The sequence below is a fragment of the Macrotis lagotis genome, chromosome 7, assembly GCF_037893015.1.
Source record: "Macrotis lagotis isolate mMagLag1 chromosome 7, bilby.v1.9.chrom.fasta, whole genome shotgun sequence".
In the NCBI taxonomy this organism is placed as follows: Eukaryota; Metazoa; Chordata; class Mammalia; order Peramelemorphia; family Peramelidae; genus Macrotis; species Macrotis lagotis.
The window spans coordinates 83,336,322-83,358,481 of NC_133664.1; the positions used below are offsets into that span (position 1 = coordinate 83,336,322).

The 22,160-nt window shown below is 37.7% G+C and overlaps 1 protein-coding gene across 4 annotated transcripts in view; it reads left to right on the forward strand.

Moving 5' to 3' along the window:
• Positions 1 to 22,160, forward strand: part of DIP2C (disco interacting protein 2 homolog C) — a 579,123-nt gene that overhangs the window by 545,053 nt on the left and 11,910 nt on the right. For all 4 annotated transcript variants that reach the window (XM_074193228.1, XM_074193229.1, XM_074193230.1 and 1 more), the window contains 3 exons: positions 12,582 to 12,639; positions 16,919 to 16,993; positions 19,126 to 19,300. In XM_074193228.1, the coding sequence (XP_074049329.1) occupies positions 12,582 to 12,639; positions 16,919 to 16,993; positions 19,126 to 19,300 (308 nt within the window). The remainder of the gene's footprint in view (positions 1 to 12,581; positions 12,640 to 16,918; positions 16,994 to 19,125; positions 19,301 to 22,160) is intronic.

A 22,160-nucleotide genomic window follows, 5' to 3' on the forward strand; every position in this document is an offset into this window, starting at 1 on the left:
TGCTTTTCTAGGCAGAAAAAATTGTTCTGGCTAATAATTTTCCTTTAGATTAAAAAATAAATAAGTCATGGGATGAGCATATAGTTGCATCAAGCATGGGGAACTCAGGGGAAAAAAATCAAAAAGAGAAATCTTAATCTATTTTTCTTTTTTCTTCCACCTGGAAAATCATCCTGTGTTCCCTCCACTGATCTAAACTCTTCAAAACCTTTGAGGCTCAGCTTTTTCCCAGACTGCTTTGAAGATTACCCTTCAATCCCCAATGATTTCCCTTTCTCTGAATTCCTACACTGTTTATAGGTTATTATCACTCAATTTAGTGCTTAGTACTATGCGTTATATTCTTTAACTTTTTTTAATGGATCTTGTTCAAATAGATTAAAGAGCATTTTCAGGGCAGCAATTATGTCTTTTACTTCTATAACCCTGGAGAAACTGAGAGAATAGGCATGAGTTGCCTAACTGTATTATCCCTCAACTTTTCTACTTGACCTCATTGCTTTAGGGATACATTTCATACAGCTTTGCTCATACAATTCACCATTGGTAATATAAACTGTTGCCTATTTCCACTGCCATGTATCTGTCTATTTCCCTTTAGGTGACTCCTTCCCCAAAAATTTGATTAAAAATTGTGACATTCCAAGGTTTGGTGCCATACTACATAGCCAGAAGAATATGGATGCTAAAAAAAGATGGAATTTTGTTTTAGGAAGCTTACAGTCATTTGAAGCACCATGCTCTCCTTTTTTAAAATTCTGAATCCTTTTCATTGTCCATTTACAGGGTCTGTTCAAGACAGAAACAGCTCTATAAGTTATCCATCCAGTTGTTTATATCATAAGACTAAGTAGCACTCTTTAACCACTTGGTTTTAACCAATTTATATGGATATTCATTTAGATGATTATGGAACCACATAGGAGACTCTGAAGTTTCTAGGAATTGATGAAGTCAGCAAACTACAGCATCTAAAATACATTATTCTCTATAAGGACATACCTCTTCCACTTAAACTGATTAGTAGACAACCCTCATAAGTATGGCCTCCCCTTTGTGGCTACTGATTGATAATGGTTTATTCTTCTGTAGTAAAAAGTGACAGTCCTTGTCAATGACTGTCTTCTTTAACCACTTCCCATTTTTCAATGTGAGCTACTCATTTAAATAGATCGGGGAGGCACAGAATTATAGCCCATCTTCTCATTTTTATTCTTTTAATTTAGTGTTGATTTTAATCTTTAGTTTAATAAGTCAGAGGTTTGGCTGTACAAGACTCCCACATTGATAACCATTCATTTCCTTTTCACTAAAAGATAATCCATTTCATTCTTCATGGTATTATTCAAGGCTTTTCATTAGCATTATTACACAACTTTCTTCTTGAAGAAAGGCTGCATGATGCATAGATGTTAGGTTTCTATTTAATCTAAAAGTTTCTGTCATTTCTTGATTCATAATAATATTTTCCAACACACTTTTCTTCTTCCCCTACCTTTGCTAAATATATGTTAATTTTCATTTAGAGGATCTTAGAAGGTTCTCTGTAGAATTTCTTTCTCTCCTTATCCTCTATATTATGTGTTAGTATGCTACAGATTTTCTCCATGACTGTTTTTCTCCTTATGCTAATCATGAAGACATCAATAGTGGGTGATCAATTATCTTATGAAATTATATTTCTTATTGACTTTGTACATTCAATTAAATCAAATCTGTCAACTCTTTTATTTGCCTCTCCCATGAGACCCTGTAAATTATACTTCTATTTAACTCCATTATATATTCTGGCTTCATTCACAATGAGAATGTCAATAAAGGTATGTATGATTCCATTCTGAAGCCTCTCTGTACTTCCCTCACATGGTCTTTGGAAAGAAGTCATAATCTACCAATTGGACTACATTGAAGGCCATTCTACCATGGTAGAACCTACCATGGTTTGCATTCCATTGTTACAGACTCTGAGAACCTGGGCTATGACAGGACATGTGATGATGATGATGATGATGATGATGATATTTGTCATTTATTCTTGAAGAAGACCATGACAGTAGGTAGATGATGCCATAACAAGCACATGAATTAGATCTGAGTGAAGGGGAGCTGTGCTAAGTCACCAGCCTCACTTTCTTCTCCAGAATAATCTGGATTCAATAGCCAGATATAAATCAGGCCAACTGGAGATGGCCCTGGATTCAAGGCAGTGACTTACCCAGGGTCACACAGCTAGTAAGAGGCAAGTGTCTGAGGTTGGATTCAACAGGATATGTACTTAGACAAAGAATGCTCCACCACTATGCTCAAACTGCCTGGGATACTATTTCCCTTCCTTGTTTCTCTCTTCTGAGATGAAGTTAGTATCAAGGCATATAAGACTGAAAACAAAATGCATGCCATGTTCAATAATATTGCCTCCTTGCATTAAATGGATTTGAAGGCAAGCAGACTGGAAAATGAAATAAAAACAAAATGGCATAATGAATAGAGAGAGCTGGCTACAAAGCCAGTAAAATTCAGGTTCAAGTTTCATATCTAACTCAGATAGACTAACTGTAATCCTGGCTAAATCATTTATACCACAGATGATTAAAGACATGAAAAAACAGAGAATGACCCAGAATAAAGGTTCCACAATTCAGGGCCATTTTCTATTTCCAGGAAACTTAGAAGGCTACTACTAACTCACATTCAGAGTCTGAAGACAGCTGGAAACCATACCTCATATTTTACTTTAAAAATTGAGGCTTTCTCCCCTATTCATCTCATATCACTCACTTGTCTTCTGCCACAATCTCTTACTTTACCCCATCTCTCATGGAGAAATGATCCTACCCCTTACAAAAACAGATGCCTCTCTTTACCTATATGAGTGATTTCAGTGTGTCCCATCTCCTCAGATTGTCCCTTGTTCCATCTGCAGTCACTACTTTTTTTCTTTTCTTTTTTTGCTTTTTGCAAAGCAATGGCGTTGACTTGCCCAAGGTCAGACAGCTAGGCAATTAATAAGTGTCTGAGGCCAGATTTAAACTCTAGTCCTCCTGACTCCAGAGCTGATGCTCCATCTGCCATGCCATCTAGCTGCCCCTCTAACTTATTTTCAATCTCTCCCTGTCTACTGGCACCTTCCCTACTAGAAACCCTTGTCTGCCCCATCCTCAAAAATCACTCACTTGCTCCTTCCATTTCTACTATCATCCCATATATCTTTTGCCCTTTCTGGTCAAACAAGAAGACTGTCCTCCATTATCCTCTCTTCTCATTCTGTAACTCTCTACAATCCAAGTTCCTGTCTTATCATTCAACTGAAACTGCTCTCTCTGAAGTTGCCAATCATCTAATTGTCACATCTGATAACTTTCTCAGTTCATATCTATCTTGACCTCTCTGCAGCCTTTGATGTTGTTAATCTCTATCTTCTCCTTAATACTCTCTTCTCTCAGGAAACTCACATCTAATAGGGGAGACCAACAAACAGGTACACAAAAGCTATACACAGGATAAATATGAAATCATCAATAGGGAAAATACTCTTAAAATGAAAACTACATGTGGAAGGCAGACATTTTTAGGAAGAAAAAGCGAAAATTTTCATTATTTACATATATGAAATAGCAATATACAACAAGGCTAGAATTTGTGATTTGTTTTTGAGTGTAAAGATAGTAATTCTCTTTTATCATTTTCATGCTTATGGATCCCTAGAATATGGTGTACTTTATTTCTAAAGTGTGACAGATCATCTAGAGTCTGTTTGGGTGGCAGGAGAGGAAAACAGGACTGGAAACTTGTTCAGCCAGTAAAACCCAGGAGTAAGTGAGCTGCCAGACTGGGGTCTATTCTTGGTATTCTATTAGGATGTCAGTAGGCACAATGAGTACTACAAAAATGGTGGCTTGGGGATGAAAGCTTGATGAAAGCCATACAACTGTGGCTTAGCTCCAGCCTCCTTCGGCTTTTATCACAATCTGCATCTTGGATGGAGCTAATACATTTCTACCTTGCTTAAACCTAGCCATTCAGGCAGGTGCATTGTAAATACAAAGCAAGGCATGCCAATTTTTTTAGTAGTACAGCCTTAGTTATGCTATCTATGATAATACCTAGAGCAACACCTAAGGATTCATTTTTTGTTATTTTTATATATCTTTAAAATTCTCAGATGCTTCACTTCCCCTTTAACCTTAGTACCACCAAGAAATTGGTTCTTTTCCAAGTCCTTTCAATCCATACTTCACTGAAAACTAAATTTTATCTCTATCTACTGGGGAAAATAAAAAGAGATAAAAGATTGAAGATCAAAAAAATGCAAAAATGTAGGGGAAGGTTGGAAGGAAAAATGGTTAAGATGAAAGAGAAGGGTGCATTAAGGGCATAGGAAATGTCTTAGGAAGTGAAAAAGGAAAAGAAAAAGAAAACTCACCAAAGCTAAAAACTAAATCTATAAAGCGAAAAAAAGGAAACCTGCAGTGTAGAAGCCTAGCATTTAATTGCCATATTGCTCTTTTTCAAATGAGTAGGAGGATTACTGCTGCTCTTTCTTTGCCTCCTTCCACCCTGACTTTGGGGTCTAGCTGCCGGAACAGAGTGAGGGGTTGCAGGGATGCAAGGGAAGGCTTTGAGCATGTCTGGGTTTCGAGGGGCACTGATATTCCTCCCTGCCTCCTTTCACTGGTGCTTTTCTGTGGTTGTCTTTGTAAAAAGGCAGCAGCAACTATCAGCCGCTTTTCTTAGCTGCTGATTCCCAGAAAGGGAGGCACTGTCAGAAATGTCCAACTGCCCTGGTGCAGGAGATTAGTAGGGGGAAGAAACTGAAGCTAATTGTGAAATGCAGTTTTAGAATTCCCCCTGGATTTGGTATTGGATGCACATAGCCTTTCTTCCCCACCCTCCTCCTCCTTGATCTGAAGGGATACTGATGTCTCACAGAGTCATTGACTCATTTGCTGATAAGCAGTCAAAGGGCCTTCACACTACAAAGGGACCTCAGGAGCCCTTGAATGATCTATTTTAGAGAAGTGCAGTGACTTTTCCAAGGTTAAACAGCTAATGTCAAAAGTGGGATTTGAACTCAGGTCCTCTAACACTAGCATCCCTACCTTTGTATTGATTCATAAGAACGCTCAATCATAAATGACCCAAGCTTTAGTACCACCAAGAAATTGGTTCTTTTCCAAGTCCTTTCAATCCATACTTCACTGAAAACTAAATTTTATCTCTATATACTGGGGAAAATAAAAAGAGATAAAAGATTGAAGATCAAAAAATGAAGGTTTACATGAAGTTTACAAGGTTTGGTTTAGGGGTGGATGGGGTCATATTTGGACCTGGATCTTGAACCTGAATATGAATTCTCATTCTGGACACTTAATAGTTTGTGTGAAGGTTAATTCTTTTTTCTGACCTTCAGTTTCCTCAGTTTCCTCATCTGTGAAATGGGGGAAAATGGTACTGTCGATCATTTTTTTTCCCAGCTGTACCTAATTCTTCATGACCCCAGTGAGGGTTTTCTTGGCAAAGATACTGGAGTAGTTTGTCATTTTCTTCTCCAGCTCATTTTCCAGATGAGAAAACTGAGGCTGGATTTGAACTTATCTTCCAGATCTGGCACTCTATCCACTGAGCCACCTAACCGCCCCTATGGATACTTGCATGTAGTTATTTACATGTTATCTCCCGCACATTAGGATATGAATTTCCTGAAAGCAGGAACTGGTTTTTCTTTTCTGTATATGCATCCTTAGGACTAGAACATAAGTATCTAATAAATGTACAACTTGATAGAAATTTGAGGAGTTATTCCAGAGGCTAGACCTCTATCCATCCCATTCTTCCATCGTCCATGAAGGTTGGGGCTCACAGTTTGCATTCCATTCCACAGCAAGCAGCTGCCCCTTATTTGATGAGATGTTTGACATTTATAGTTCCCACTTCTAGTAATCCTGAAGTGATTATAATTTTGGCAGCAGCTGTTGTGATGGGTTCTTTTTTTTCAACATTCTCCCATTGGGACAACTAATGTAATTTTGTTTCTTAATTGTTATAAATAAGTCTCTAGCTGCCAAAGATTGATAGACACCTCACAAACCGATAGACTAATAATAGGTTTCACTACCCATCCAGGAATGACATTAGTTGGGCTGATGTACTTGCCAGAGTGAAGAGGTGGTGCGAACTCCCTAACCTCTCTCTAGAAATGCTTTTACCACCTTCAGAATGGCTCAGAATCCTCTGGACTGTGCTAAGCACATAAGGAGGTCTAAGGTCTGAAACTAATGTTCAACCCTGAGGATTAAGTGGGCTGAAAGAAGAAGTATTAGGTGGTAGGGGGTCCAGATGGAGAGCCAGGAATGGGAGTTCCTGTCCTAATTCTCATACCTATCCTGGTAACTTTACTCTGTTTTGGTGAGGATTAGCCATGCCAGATGATAGCTCTAAAAGCCTTTTGTAAAGTAGGAAGCACTGTACAATGGTGAGCTCTGATTCTTATGGCAATCAAGAGCCTTTGTATTCCTCTCAGGTTTTGGTCTGGTAGGTCTGGTCCCCACTAGCTGCACGCGCCTCCCCTCTCAAAATAACCTTACATTCATTTGGGATGTGGTTTGCACGCGGATTCCTGCCACAGAACGTAAGCTTTTTAAGTGAGGAGTTTTCATTTGTCACAGCATCTATGCTGTATCTAAGTTTTTGATAAATGTTTATAACTAATTGACCATATAAATAATTCCAAATTCTCTTGAAAGAAATTGGACAAAGTAATTTGAAAAGTTGTAGAGTACTGGGGCAGGCAGGTGTTGTCAGAATAGAGCACTGATCCTAGAGTCAGGAGGACTTGAGTTCAAATCCAGACTCAGACACTAGCTGGGGGGACTCTGGGCAAGTCACTTAATGGAAGGAGGGAGGGAGGGAGAGGGAGAGGGAGAGAAAGAGAAGTAAAGAAGGGAGGGGAGGGACAGTCTTGACCATGCCTTCATTAATATAGGGAATAAACAGTAAGGAGGAAATTTCCTTTACCAATGTAGCTTCAGACAGTTGCCCGGTAGAGAGATTGAGCAATTTTAACAGGGTCGCATGGCCAGAGTAGGTCAGAAACAGGCCCTCTCAATGAGACCAGCTCTCTTTATCCACTGGACCAGGCTATCTCTACTAAATTATACAGACATATGAATCACTAATACCTAAGGCATCATTGTGTCATGGAAGTGATCTTGGCCTCTCAGCATAGCCTTCCAGGCTTCAGAGATTGAGTATAGAACCACTGAAGAGCCAAAGTTAGGCCCAGGGCAATGAAATTTTCAGGTTCAGATACTCTTAAAATCCAGCTACTAAGTTAGAAAGGGATGGAAATCTACATAGGTTCAGGGAGTTCCCATAATAATAAAATCACAGATCCTTGCAGTAAGGAAATTAAAATACATGAGTGAATCCATGAGAAACTTGGAGGCAAAGAGCACATCTGTAACTGGATCATTTTTTTTTTATGTTTCCTCCTCTGCCACCAGAACCCAGCAGTTTTTTCAATCCCTCTCCTTATACAAGACTTGCTGTTCCTTCTTCCTTCTGCTGAAATCCAACAACTCCAGAAGCTAGAATAAAAAAGGCTGCCTGCCTCTAAGGTCAAAGTATTTGCATTCTGGTTGAAACTGCAAAGGAGAAGGAAGTAAAGGCAAGGATCAGGACAAAAGGCCCCCATGGGGTGGAGCAATCTTCCCAAAGCAGAAAAATAGTGAAAGATAAGGGGATAGATTTGCAGCTATATAACAGTGCATTTAGAAAGCTTCCTTAAATGTGGAAAAGTTCCTTTGAAAACTTTAGCACAGTCAGAAACCTTGGACATTCAAAGCAGAGCAATGAAATTCCTACTTCCAGAATTCCCAAGTTGATAGATGATTATTGCATATGAACACACACACACACACACAGAGTCAAGATAGACCCTGACAGTTTGACATACCCCAGCCACCCTTCTCTTCCTGCCCTACCTTTTTGCCTTAATATAGGTTTTTTAAAAAAACTGCAACAAGAGTTCTGGATCTGAATTCAGATCCTGGGTTGGCATCTTGGTTCTGCCATTTATTAAATTACATAATCTTTGAAAAGTCACTTAATCTCTCTAGGCCTCAGTTTCCTCCACTGTAAAATAAGAGGATTTGATTTAGATGATTTCTAAGGTCTCTTCCAACAAACTTCCTTTCATCTCTCATTCTGTTTTATAAATTTGACTTTTGAGTAATTATTATTTAAAGACAAGTTATATTTTATTTCCTCAACCCAGTCCTCCTATAGTTACATTCTAGCCCAAACAGGTTGTGACAAAATTGTAAAGCATTAGAGTTATAGAATGTTGGAGCTGAAAGGGATTTTGTGGGGTGAGGTGGGGGGAAATCTCATCCAGTCCCTTTATTTTATTAAAAAAAAAAAAAAGCAATTCCATTTATGAACTGGAGAATGTGAAGTTACTTGACCAAGATCACAAAGATAGTTAGAAACAAAGCCAGGGCTGGAATTCAAATCTGTGACTGAATTCAACTTAGTATTTATTTAGGAATTTGCCTGTGGTGCTCAGAATACTGAGTCTAGAGAAGATGCTGAACCTATAAAGGCTTTCCTTGAAAATGGTAGCATTTGAGCTGAACTTTAAATGTTAAGTAGGGAAAGGGGAAAATTATTAAGCATAGAAAACATCATCAGTCAATACACAAATTCATGTTAACCTCTACTAGGCCTTCTCTGTATCTTCCCCAATTTAATTCTCTTCTCTTCTCTTCTCACAAAAGCTATTCACAGCCTCTTTCTCAAACCTCCCACAACTCTCCTCTCTTCTAGCTAAAAATAATGTATTTTACTTGATAGAGAATGCTGAATTCCAAATGAGTTCCCTCTTCTCCAGTTCTCAAAACCTTTTGACATCATCTTCCACTCCCTCCTCCATTTCCCCAATCTTCGACAGAGTCTTGGTCTTCTATGTCCCCCTTTTTCCTCCCATGAGAGAGGAAGGACTACTGCCATTCCTTTTATGAAGGCACTCCAGGTTGGACTATATCTTCCCAGCTTCCCTGATTTTCTTCTATCTGATTCAGAATTCCTTCCTTCCCCCTTCTCCCCATACCTCTTCCTCACATATTTATCCCCAGTTTTCCCTAGTCTTTTCCTTCCTCTGATTTCTCCCCACTATACTCTCTGGAATGTTCCTTCATTCTTTCTTTAAATTAAATTTTGGGACCCCCTAAACTGCCTTCCAAATTTCACATTCTGTCATTTTGTGTTTCTATGATGTTAAGTTAAACTTTGTTTTTTTAATTGATAAAAATTCAGTTTTTTTTCCTGTTTCCTACCCTTATTTAAAAAAAAAAAAAAAGAAAAAATCTGAAGGAACAAATACCCATAGTAAAAAAAAAAATTCCTCCTTTGGTTATGTTTTCAGAAATTATGTCTTATTCTACACCTTCAATCTATTATTCTTCTGTCATTACCTATCCTCTGAAATCATGGTTCAGGGGAGCAAATCCGGTCTCAGACACTTAATAATGACCTAGCTGTATGACCTTGGGTAAATCACTTAACCCCATTGTCTTAAATAATACCTAAATGAAATGATGGTTCATCATTGAGTTAATCGATGTTCTTACAGGTTTTCAAAGTTGCTTATTTGGGGGGAGTGAGGAGGGGGTTGTTGCTATTGTATAAGTTACTCTCCTGGTTCTTTATGCTTTCACTCTATATCAGTTCATGCACATTTTCCCAAGTTTCACTGAAGCCATTCCTTTGATCATTTCTTTTAGCATAATTGCATCCCACCACACTCGTATCCCTTTTCCTAGTTGATGGGTACCCAACTCTTCTTAATTCCTTATCTATCAAATAAGGGGATTTGATCTCCTAGATCCCTTTCAACTGTGGATTCTGTGATCTTGTAAACGTGAAATTGCACTGTGTGTGTTTAACTACAAACAAAAATTCAGAAAGCAATTGTACAAATAGATTAGTGCCATTAGAGAAACTATACAATTTGAGTCTGAGATCAGAACTGAAGTCACTATTAAAAATAATTGACAGAAAGCAAGTATCAAATGAGTTATATATCCAAACACAAGTGTGTCCTTTGCCTAAGGGTTTAAACTCCCATTTGAAGAGCCAATGCTTTTTGTCACAGTTTTTGATCTTTCATCAGTTGGCACAATACAAGATATAATGGATACCAGAAGTCAGAAATGAGTAAACTCAGGAGGATATGCCAAACATTTATATTAGGAAACTGAATGTGAGTGGGATTTGGGAGGCTATGAAAGCTCCCCCTTTCCCTTCTCATAGTTATTTCCATTCCATGAGCTAGCATCTTTGATAAAGAACCCTCAATTGTCTGACATATCTGATTATATGCTTGGCAAGGATCTTTCCCTTTCCAAAATAATAGTGAACACTGAGTAAATGATCGGCCAAAGGGTGAGTAGGAATAGAAACTTGGCTGACCTCTCATCCTTTTGAGACTACTGGACTCTCATTTGTGTCCTTGTGTCACTCCACAGCCTGGTTGTCTGGGGTATAACTCATCACTCATAGTCCAGTTGTTGGAAGGCAACCCACCACCCAAATAGCAGTAGGCTTTTCTACCCTCTGCACCAATGCAGAGATCAGCACAGGCAGTGTGAGCCCAGGAAAAGGCATTGCCAAAGTGGGAAGGGCACTGATTGGGGGCTTCAAGGCCCTAGATTTAGATTTCACTGCTGCTTCTGGCTGCCTGAAAGAAGTAGACAAGTCACTTAGCTTTTCTGGGTCTCTGTTTCCTCATGTTTAAAATGAAGGGGTTGGGATAGATGACTTCCAAGGGCCCTTTTGACCAGAAATCTTGTAATCAGTTTGACCCAAAATCTTGTAATCAGAAGATTCTGATCATGGACATGAAGAACAGTAATGGTTCTTGCTACAGGGCTCTGGATTAAGCAATATCACTTGAAACTGATTTAATACAACACCGGACTTCTCTATCCTTCAACCCTATTTCACTGGAAACATGTTAGACTCCATGAGATGATGTATGCAGAACGCTTTCCAAACCTTAAAGCACCATATTATTTCCAGCTATAATTATTTTTATGGGGAAGAGTGTAAATGCAACATGATTAACATTATTGCAATAATTCATAAATAGCATTCCCCACCCCAATTAGTGGTTAGTACTTCCCAATTAGCATTAATTGTAGATCTAATCCAAGTTACCTAAAACCCATAAAGGAGCAATAACAACTTACATATATGTCACATTAAGATTTACAAAGTGCTTTCCCCAATACAATTCTCTGAGAAGCCACTAGAAGTGGAATATGATGTGGTAACCCTGGATCTGAAGGTAGCACAACTGGGTTCAAATCATGAGCCTACCATTTACCATCTCTGAGACTATGGGCAAATTATCTGGGTCTCAGTCTCCTCAATTATGCAATGAAGAATTTTCACTAGATGATTTCTTAAGGCCTTTTTATCTCTAAAAGATATGGTGGGAGTCCAAGGGTAACCCCAGGGTCTCACCTTAAGGGGTGCCTCACCCCCCAGTACTTACTCTGGGTCAAAGACATGTTTTGATTTATCAAATACTCAAAATAATAATTCATGAGTTCCCAGTGTAATTCTTTTACCAAACCAACTACAAGACACATTAGTTCAAAACAAAAGATAGTAAAGAAAACATAAAGCAAAATAAGTTTCAAGGGAATAAGAGGGGATGTTGGAGATCAACCTGGGTAACCTAATCACTTTACAAATGAGGAAACTTAGGCTCAGAGAGGTTAAGCAATTTGTCTGAGGTTAAGGAGACTTCATCTGGAGCATCAGAGCAGAGATTTGAAGGAAAGCCCTGTAATTTGGATTGCATCACTTCATCAAGTTTGACAAGGAGCCTATGTACCCCTCCCCCTCCAGCTTTTAAAAGATTTTTGAATCACTACAGATTTCCTTTCTTTTCCTTTTAATATTAAATAATAATAAGCTAGTATTTACAGAGCATTTTAAAGTTTGCAAAATGCTTTCTCCTTGGTCCAGTGACACTGGTCTCCTTGCTGGACCTTAAATAAGACACTCCATCTCTCTAACCCAGGCCTCTTCACTGGCTGAAATCCATTCATGAAATGTTCTCCCTCCTTATCTCTGCCCCTTAGCTTTCCTGGCTTTCTTCAAGTGCCAAATGAAATCCTACCTTCTATAAGAAGCCTTTCCCAATTCCTATTAATTCTAAGTTTCAACTGTATTGGTTATTTCCTATTTATCCTGTATACAGCATTTCTGGACATAATTCTCAGCACATGTTCTTCCCTCATTAGGTTGTGATTTCCTCAAGGACAGGGACTTTTTTTTTTTTTTTTGCTACTTTCAGCTACAGCCATACTCTACTTCCCTGCCTATGTGTGGTCAAAGTACAATACATGAGAGTACGTTCTTTTTCTTCTTACCCTGATTTGCTGTTGGTTTGCTAGACCATCAACCCCAAGAGATCTTGCTGGAGACATAATTTAGGACATAGTGGGATGGGGATTTAGCAAAAGTCGAGGGGAAATATTCATTTATATCTGTTGTTTCTATGTTTTCAGAGTTCGTCTGGTAGAAAGAGGATCTCCCCACAGTTTGCCTCTCATGGAATCAGGAAAAGTAAGTATTAAAAGAGAGATATTATAACACAAACAAGTTAGAGAGTGTACACCTAAAGCAATAGTATCATTGAATAACACTTCAGGTTGAGATTCTGACAAATGAAATCTCTAATTATAATAATAATAATAATAGTAATAATAATTGATAGATCCACCATTAGTTCAGCCTTCAGGGTTCCTCTTGCCATATTGGTTGCAACAATACAAAATACTACTTGTTCACTAGATACTAAACCATGAACATCAATTTACTCTGACAAGACCAGAGTGATTTGCTCTGGCCTCATTACCTCAGACCTCTATCAAATGGGAACTATTGCAGAAGGTTCTGTGTTCTGTACCAAAAGGTCTTCTCTTCTGTCTCTGTTCTTTTATTCTGAATTATCAAAATCTTAGCAAACTGAGACTTGACTTTCTCAAATGTCATGTCATTTGATATTATCTAACTGATATTATGTACTAGCATCTCTTGCTTTAAATATACCTTCTTACCAAGTAGTTAAGTTAGTAACTCTGTCTTAGAAAAATCCCCTGATAAACTGAGTAGGTAACTTGATGAAAAGGCAGAAGCAAAGAGTGAATGCAGGTAGTTGGTACAGTAGATAGAGCACCAGACCTAGAGGTTAAAAGAGTTTACATTCTATTTCAGAAATTTTAAGCTTGTAACTCTGCTTAAGTCTGTATTCTCAACTGAAAAAATGGGGATAATAACAGCTCCTACCTCACAGGGTTGTTGGAAAGAGCCAAGTGAAGTAATACATGTGAAGACAAACATTCTAGCTACTTCAGAGTATTCAATAAAGGTTAAATCCTTGAGGTAGCAGATAGGGTGCCACCTTTGGAGGCAAAGGATCTTGTTGTCTGTCAAGTCAATTAATTTCTCTGCTTCTCCATTTCTTCATCTGTAAAACAGAGTTGGCTCAGATAACATCTAAAGTCCCTCACTTTAAATCTGTAATGCTGTTATTTTTAAATCCTATTTATAGTAATGGGCAAGACATTTAATCTCTGGTGCTCAATTTCCTCATCTGTAAAATGATTGCTACTAGTCTCAAAAGAGAGTACATATACAAAAAATACTTTGTGCTTTAATACTATTATTATTATCATTATGTGCAAAGTACTGAGGTAAATGCTGAAGAGCATAGAAGAAAGAAAAATAAAAGTCTTCACTTCAAGGAACTTTCTAGCAAGAGAAATAATAGCCAAATTAGATATACAAAATGTTTTACATGTAGTCTCATTTAATCTTCACAATAGCCCTCTTTGATAGACATTATTATTACTATTATTATTATCATCATCAGTATCATTTTATAATTAAGGAATTTGAGGAAGAAAGAGATTAAGTGACTTGCCCAAGAGTCCTACAGCTAATACAGCTAATTGGTGCCTATGGCCGTACTTGAATTCTGGTCTTTCTTACTTCAAATTCAATTCACTGCTTCTCAGGCAAGGTCCTTAATCTTTTTTGGTACCATGATCCCTTTTGTCAGTTCAGTGAAACCTATGAATTCCTTCTCAAAATATTGTTTTTAAATGCATAAAATAAATTTTAGAGTAATTACAAAATATATTGAAATAGTTATGAATTTTTTTATAAAAACAAATCCATGGACCCTGTATTCTAATGAGATAGATACACAAATATCTATGATATAAATTAAAACAAGATACATACAGAAAGGCTTATATAGAGTCAAACAAATAGGAAGGGCAAAACGCTTCAGACTCCATCAAGGTGGTCATTGTCAGAATATGTTGAGTTATAGTAAATACAAGCGTTAACCCTAATGGGAATCACGATCCTGTTTCACAGATACAGCTTCCACCTCAGTCAATCAATAATTGGACACAGTGCTACATATTAGGGATACGAAATAAGCAAAAGACAATCCTCGCCTTTGAAGGGTTCACAATCTAATAGGAGAGACAATGTGCAAATAAAGAAATCCTAACAAGCTATATATAAGATTAATAAATAATTCACAGGGAGAAGGTACTAGAATTAAGAGGAGTTGGGAAAAGCTTCCCAGTAAAAAAGGAATTTTTGTTGGGACTTAAAGGAAGCCAGTAGTCAGAGCAGAGGAGGAAGAACATTCTATGCATGAAGGACAGCCAGAGGAAAGACCCAGAGTTAGTTGAGATATGAGTGGTTTCTTTGTAGAACAGGCAGAGGCCAGTGTCTCTAGATCTTAGAGTACATTTCAGGCAGTGGGGTACAGGAAAACTGGAAACATAAGGGAGTGGGGGTGGGTGCTAGGTTATGCAGAGCTCTGAATATCAGAGTATTTTTACATTTGACCCCGAAGGCAACAGGAAACCACTGGAGTTTATTGAGTTGGGAGTGGAAGGGGTCACATGTGCTTTAGGAAAATCACTTTAGAGACTGAGAGAGGATGGACTGGAGTGGGAAGAGACTTGACTCAGGCTGACCCACTAGCAGGCTAGAGGAATGATCCAGGTATGACAGGTAAAATTGACAGACCTTGACTACACATTGGATCTGAGTTGAGAGAGATAGTGAGAAGTGAGGAGAATGACTCCTAGATTTCAAGCCCAAGGGACTAGGAAGATGATGTTGCTCTCTACAGTAATATGGAGGGAGTAATATTTAGGGGGAAATATAACAAGTTCTATTTTGGATATGCTAAGTTTAAGATGTCTACTGAATATCTAGTTGGGAGATGAAAGGTAGGGGCAGGATGGATAGATTTGAGAATCATAAGCATAGAAATCGTAATTAAACCATCAACAGTTTATAGAGTTGATGAGATCTCCAAAAGAACTCATATAGAGGGGAAAAAAGAAGAGAGGCCAGGGCAGAATCCTGTGTGTGGTGTCCCTATAGAGGATCAAAGAAGACAGTGATCAAAGACAGCCTTTGACTGTAGAGAGGACAAGGAGAATAGAGGGTTAATAATAATATTTGTCCTTCTTTGAAGAAGACTATGACATCAGGGAGGTGATGCCATGACAAGCATATTAATTGTATTTGAGTGAAGGGCTGTTGTGTTAACTCACCAGCATCACTTTCTCCTCCAGAGCCATCTGGGTCCAGTGGCCAGATATGAATCAGGATAACTGGAGATGGCCCTGGATGTGGGACAATCAGAGTTAAGTTACTTTCCCAAGGTCACACAGCTAGTTTAGTGGCAAGTGCCTGAGACTGGATTAGAACTCCAGTGCTCTATCCACTTTACCACCTAGCTGCCCCTATGAAGGTTGTTGAGAAAAGAGCATTGAATTTGGCAAATAAAAGATTAATGCTAACTTTGGAAAGACGAGATACAGTGTGATGCTAAGGTTCCTCTTCTGGTAATTGAAAAACAATTACCTCCTAAACCATTGGCACATGTCTGGTATATCCTTAGCCTTAAAGAACTTGACTGCCAAAAAAATCCCCAAACTTGGCTGTTTCAATTCCTATACCATAATACTTATTGCAGTGTCACCTTTCACCTACAGATCTCATCACAATTATAGTATGTATACCTAAGGAAATCTTAGTGATCACTTAATGCAGTTCAATTACTTTATAGATGAGGCAGCTGAGGTCCCCACACATTAAGTATACAAGTATAAACTTGCCCAAATATACTGAAGGATTAAGAAAAGGATTTGGGATAATGGGTTTTAGTCTGAAAATGTTATTCTTTTAAGACCTGCAATTACTTAAAACGAATGAGCATGGTGTAGTGAAAAGAACACAAAATATGGAGTCTGAAAATTTAAAGAGTCCTAGATCTAATAATTATATAAACAGGTCGTTTCTATCCTTTGAATTTATTTCTTTATCTGTTAAATGGGAATAATGATATTTATTTTGACTACTTCTCAGGGATAAGGAAAATGCTTTGCAAGTAAAACCATATATATATATATATATATATATATATATATATATATTTATATATATATATATATATATATATATATATAAGATTTCTTGGTTATCAGTTTGAAATTTTATATAACAAGATCATGAGAAATGAGGGTTATATGTTTATTCACTGTAATTGAAATATATCTTAAAGGTGATGTATTTCTTAGGCCTCATGAGAAATATATTGCAAAGTTTTGGACTCAGGTCTGTCAACTTCCAAAAAGGATAGTTCTAAGAACATGAACATCTAGCATCAGTGTAGGAAGAAGTGTGTTTTCCTGATGGACTGTATCCTTTGCTCATTTGCATGCCTTGCCTGCCTTCCTTTCTTCTCCCTTCCTCCTTCCCCCTCCCCCTTCTTTCCTATCAATTGGATTTTTCTTCTCACTAGATCCTCCCTGGAGTTCGTATCATAATTGCAAATCCAGAAACAAAAGGACCCTTGGGAGACTCTCATCTTGGCGAGGTAAGTAATAGAAGTTGTCTTCCCTCCAAGACGAAATTTTCCTCTTCAGACACACATATTCTATTCTCCTTGAAACTAGGGAGGACCTTTTCACACATACATTTGATCTCTAATTGGAACCTCATGAATGAATGAGAGCCTGAGCCAACAAATAGCCCCCAAAGGAAATGAGGCTTGGGAAACCAACTACAATGTCCAATTTGATCAGATCTGGAATACTTGACAGAAGAATCTGTTACGCTACATACAAGTCTGCAACAGAGTTACATCTCTTCCTCAAAATAGCAAAATGTCAGTTCCTTAAGGAAGTGCATGAGATCTGTTATATGTGAATCAACGATTTTATTAAACACATATCTAGCTATAATAATGCTCCCAAACAGGGGTGGGTGTGTAGTTTGTGTGATTGTGTGTGTTTTATTCCTCACTTTTCTGAACACATTCTCTTCCCTCTTGATTTCCAAGTCTCCTGCCTTTGCTAGGAACTCCTCATATGCAAAAGAGATATAAGAAAAAGTAATGATGCCTCAATTTAGAATTCAGACATAGTGCAAATGATGGCCAGTGTACTAAAATGCAAATGATATAGTTTTTATTTCAAGTCATAAAATAAATGTCCTTTAAAATTTGCAGTTTGTGTTGGTATAATATGTGTTATTTATAATTTATCTGGGGAAAGTAGTAGTGGAAAGAGATAAATTTCAAAAATCTTATTTTACTCATTTCACCCCCCATATAAAAAACCCTTTAATTCATGTTCAGATACCCATTTCCCAAACTCCTTTCCTGAGTAGACTTTTGTTGGCTCTGATCCATATTCATATATGAAGGATCTCTACAGAGTTTATAAACTGACACATGTATTTGAATTCAAGTGATTGATACCAAGGTCTTAAGAAAAATGTTTAGGTGAATTTCAGTACCTACCATGTATACCTTAGGGATGTGCTTGGGGTTGTAGTGCCAGCAGCCAAAAAAAAATGTGGACATGGTTTCTCTCTTGAAAAGCAGAGTGATGAAACAGAGAGATCATTAAGCTTGAAGTCTGGAAGATGTGGGTTCCAATCCTCCCTTGAAAACTTGCCAAACCATGACCTTGGGTCATTTTGGCCCTCATTCCCTCATGAGGATGTTAGATGACCTCTCAGGTTTATTCCACCTGTAAAAACCAGGATCCACCTAGGATCTCCTTTCCCATATAAAAATTGACACATATTCTTGGTTAAAGAGGCAAGTCAGTTTGTCCCCTTGCTGCAGCTGGGATTAATCCCTGGAGGTCCTGAAGCCCACTCTGGGAATAACCAGCATATATAAAGCACCTAATATGTGTCCGACACCAATCTAGCTATATGCTAGAAGAATTCCAAGATATAAGCCCCTTGCCTTAAGAAGGTAACATTCTAGAGGGAGAGAAAACATATATATATATATATATATATATATATATACACACACACACACACACACACACACACACACACACATATACACAAAAATAATTTCAGGAGCAATATAGCTCAGGATTCCTCTTGACTTCTATGTCGGATTTCTCTAATGGTCTGGGAAGATTGGGCACTTATCTAGACTGAAGGAACTCTTTCAGATATCACCATACTGAGACACGTGGGTATAAGATGTTAGAGCTTAGAGTAGGATGGTGGATTAGGTCATCCAGAGTATTTAAACTTCTTGAGACTATCCGTAACTCAGAAATCTATGTCAAAAATTGATTTCTAATTGGAAAATGATTCTGTTATCAGCCACAACCGCTATATAAGTTAATTATGTAAGGGATCTGAATATAGTGAAAGTTTCACTTAGCAGTTTTACCAGAATACCTCTAAATATATTTTTGTCCAGTTGCATTTTCTTAAAACTCCTGTAGAGAGATCATTGAAGAGTTTCGCCAATAAGATGAACAGTACCTTTATAGCAGAAAGTTTTACATATTATAATATCCCCAAAACCTAGAATGAGATTAATGAATCAGACATTCTCATTTGAAATAAACATCTAATTAGAATTCTTTTCTTAAAAAAATAGTTAACAGTTTTCATAAAATACCTGTCTATATCACTTGAATAAAGCTGTGGTCAATTTTATTTGTTTTGTTGTGTTTTGCTTTTAAACAGATCTGGGTTCACAGCGCTCACAATGCCAGTGGCTACTTTACTATTTATGGCGATGAATCCCTTCAGTCAGATCACTTTAATTCAAGATTAAGTTTTGGAGACACACAGACCATTTGGGCTCGAACGGGTTATTTGGGATTCCTGAGGAGAACTGAGCTTACAGATGCCAATGGAGGTGAGCACTTTCATTCTGAGTCAGGTTCAGACAGCTCCTCAGAACATATTCCCAAAACAGCTGGCCCTTTAATTAGTTACCAAGTCCATCAGATCCCCAGTTTTTCTATTTTTCTTGGACTTCCCCCCCCCAAAAAAAAATAGTTGGTCTCACATTCCAAGAATTAAATGCCCATTTGCCCCTTTGGGTGGCTCAGATGAATAGAATGCAAAAGCCTTTGAGAAACAACAAAAAAAAGTTACCAGATTTGCAAAACATGAATTCCAGTAGGTGACAACTGCACCCACTTATTATGGACTCCCCAATATTATGCACTTGCTCTGAATTTCAGTCTTGTTTGCAAGAAGGCAGACTGCATTTAAAACCAATGAGGGCTCTTATGCTATTTGATGCATTCCCAAAGAGTCTGCTGAAGGACTGGAATGTTTGCAAAATTATGTTGTTAAAAAGCCTCCTGGAGGATGTATTCCTTCCTGCTAATTCTGGACCCATTTCCCAACCTTGACCCAAATGCCTGCCCAAAATAGAAACTGGCCCCTAAGTTCCCACAGGACAATGACTGAGGTCCTGCTCCTTCCTCAGGATAATTTAGTTTGTCATCTTCCCCTGGGGAAAAATGTCCCATACCCAGGCCTGACAGGACCATCTTCCTAAAACTGAACTGTTGGATATTAAGTTGTTCTGCAGTCATGGCTTAAGGGAGGGTATCCTACTGCCCTCTAGTGGATGGAATCAGCTGTTTCCCCAGCTTTTTTTTTTTTCTAGAAAGATGGAAAATAAGATTTTAAGAGAGGAAGAGACCACTTTTCAAGACAAATGGGCCAGATAGAAACCATTCTGGCTTGTCAGTGAGCTGGAGCATACAATTATCTATCATTCATTCTGTTGAGACAGCTGCAATACCTGGATATTTTTTTCATCTCTGTTAGAAGAAAATAGTTTCATTTTCTGACATTAAAACATTAACATGCAACCAAAAATTTAATAGAAGCTGAATGAATCCACTTAGTCCTTGATTCAACCAAGAGATTACATTCAGAGCCCTGGAAATATATAAACTGTTTGGGTTTCAATAAGTTATTTGGGATCCCTGAAGAAAATTAAATTTATAAATATAAGCAGTTGACTTAATGCATGTTGCTTTAGCATTGGATGACCTTCCCCAAACAGTTCCTTGATACTGGGTGATGCTTTAGGGGCCATAGGTCACTCCTGACATTCAAAAAATATCAGGAATATTAATAACCATGTTTGTCTAATGTTTTTGTTTTTATAATCATATATTAAACTATAAAAGATTTGTTTTCCTAGATGATGCTGATGGCATGATGGATAGAGTTCTGAGCCTGGAGTCAGAAATACCCAGTTCAAATCCAGTCAAATATTTATTAGCTTTGTAGTAACCCTGTGCAAGTTACTGCACTTCTGTTTGCCCCAGTTTCCTCAACTGTAAAATGAGGATCATAAAAGCACCTACCTCACAGAGTAAGAGTGAAAATCAAATGAGATTAATCTTTATTTTAATTTTTAAAAGCCTTGAATACAATAGAAATTATATGTTTATTCCTTTCTCTTCCTCTTTAGTCATAAGTTGGTGATTTTTCAAAGGCAGGCTTTCATTTCCCTTTTAAAAGATAAAGGATATATTTCCTCACTTTCAAAGCAGACAGGACTTTTGTTTTATTATTATTCCTAAATCAACTGAGAACAAATCCTTCTAAATACAGTGTCTCCCCGAGTTAAATAGAATCTGGCCACGTTATTGTATCAGCATGCTGGAAGTCAGGAGACCTGGATTATTGTCCTTACCCTATCAATAATTACCACTGTGACTTTGAACAAGTCAACTCTTTCTTAGCTTCCATTTCCTCATGTGAAAAAGTCATCAACAGAAACAAGGCTTGGTAGTGTGTAGCAACTGGTACAGGGGGGGAAAAAAAAGATCCTTTCCCTCTCATTCCTGAAATCAGAAGAAATTTGACATTAGTAAGGATCAGCATTATTGGGAGGATGGTAGGGGGTGGGGATGGAGAGGTGGGAAGATCCTCTTAGATGCAGAAAGCAAGGGATAGTACAGAGTCTGACAAATTCAAGGCATCTTCAGTGAAAGGATTTCATACCAGAGAGCCAGATTTGGAATCAGTGGAACCTACTTTCAAAATCTGATACTATTGATTAGCTGTGTGATCTTGAGCAGGTCCTATCTCTCTGGCCCTTATCTTCCTCATATAAAATGAAAAGTTTAGAGGCCATAGCCTCAAAGGGTCCTTTGAGCTCTAGGTCTATGATCCTTTCAAATCTTCTGTTCTTTTATCATTCTTGTTGGTTTTCTGTGCCCTGTAAAACCTCTCTCTGATTAGGAATCTCAAATGGAGGTTGCTTCCTTTTTTGTTCCCAAGAGTATAGAATTAATTCGAATTTATTTTTTTAAACATTATCCCCAAATTAACTACAAAGGGCATATGAAGAAAGAGGCTATCTGAATCTAGAGAAAGAATTGATAAATTGAAGTATATATGAATAATTTAATATATATATAAATTTATACATGCACACACACACACACACACACACACACACCCCCACCCTAGTTTTGTCTAAGAGTAGCCATCTCTAAGGGGAGCAGGAGAGGAGAAAGAAGAAAAATTTATGTGTTAATTTTGTTGTGCATTTGAAGTTGTGAATAGTAGATTTGTAGATTTGCAGTTTTATGTACAATTGTCTTTATTATACTATATTATGGAAATTCTTATTTTATTCTTTAAATTAAAAATGAAATTTTAAAAATAAATAAGGAAGCAAATTGGAATTTGTAATCCCTATGACTACTATATCCACTTCCTTTTCTCCTCCTGGTTCA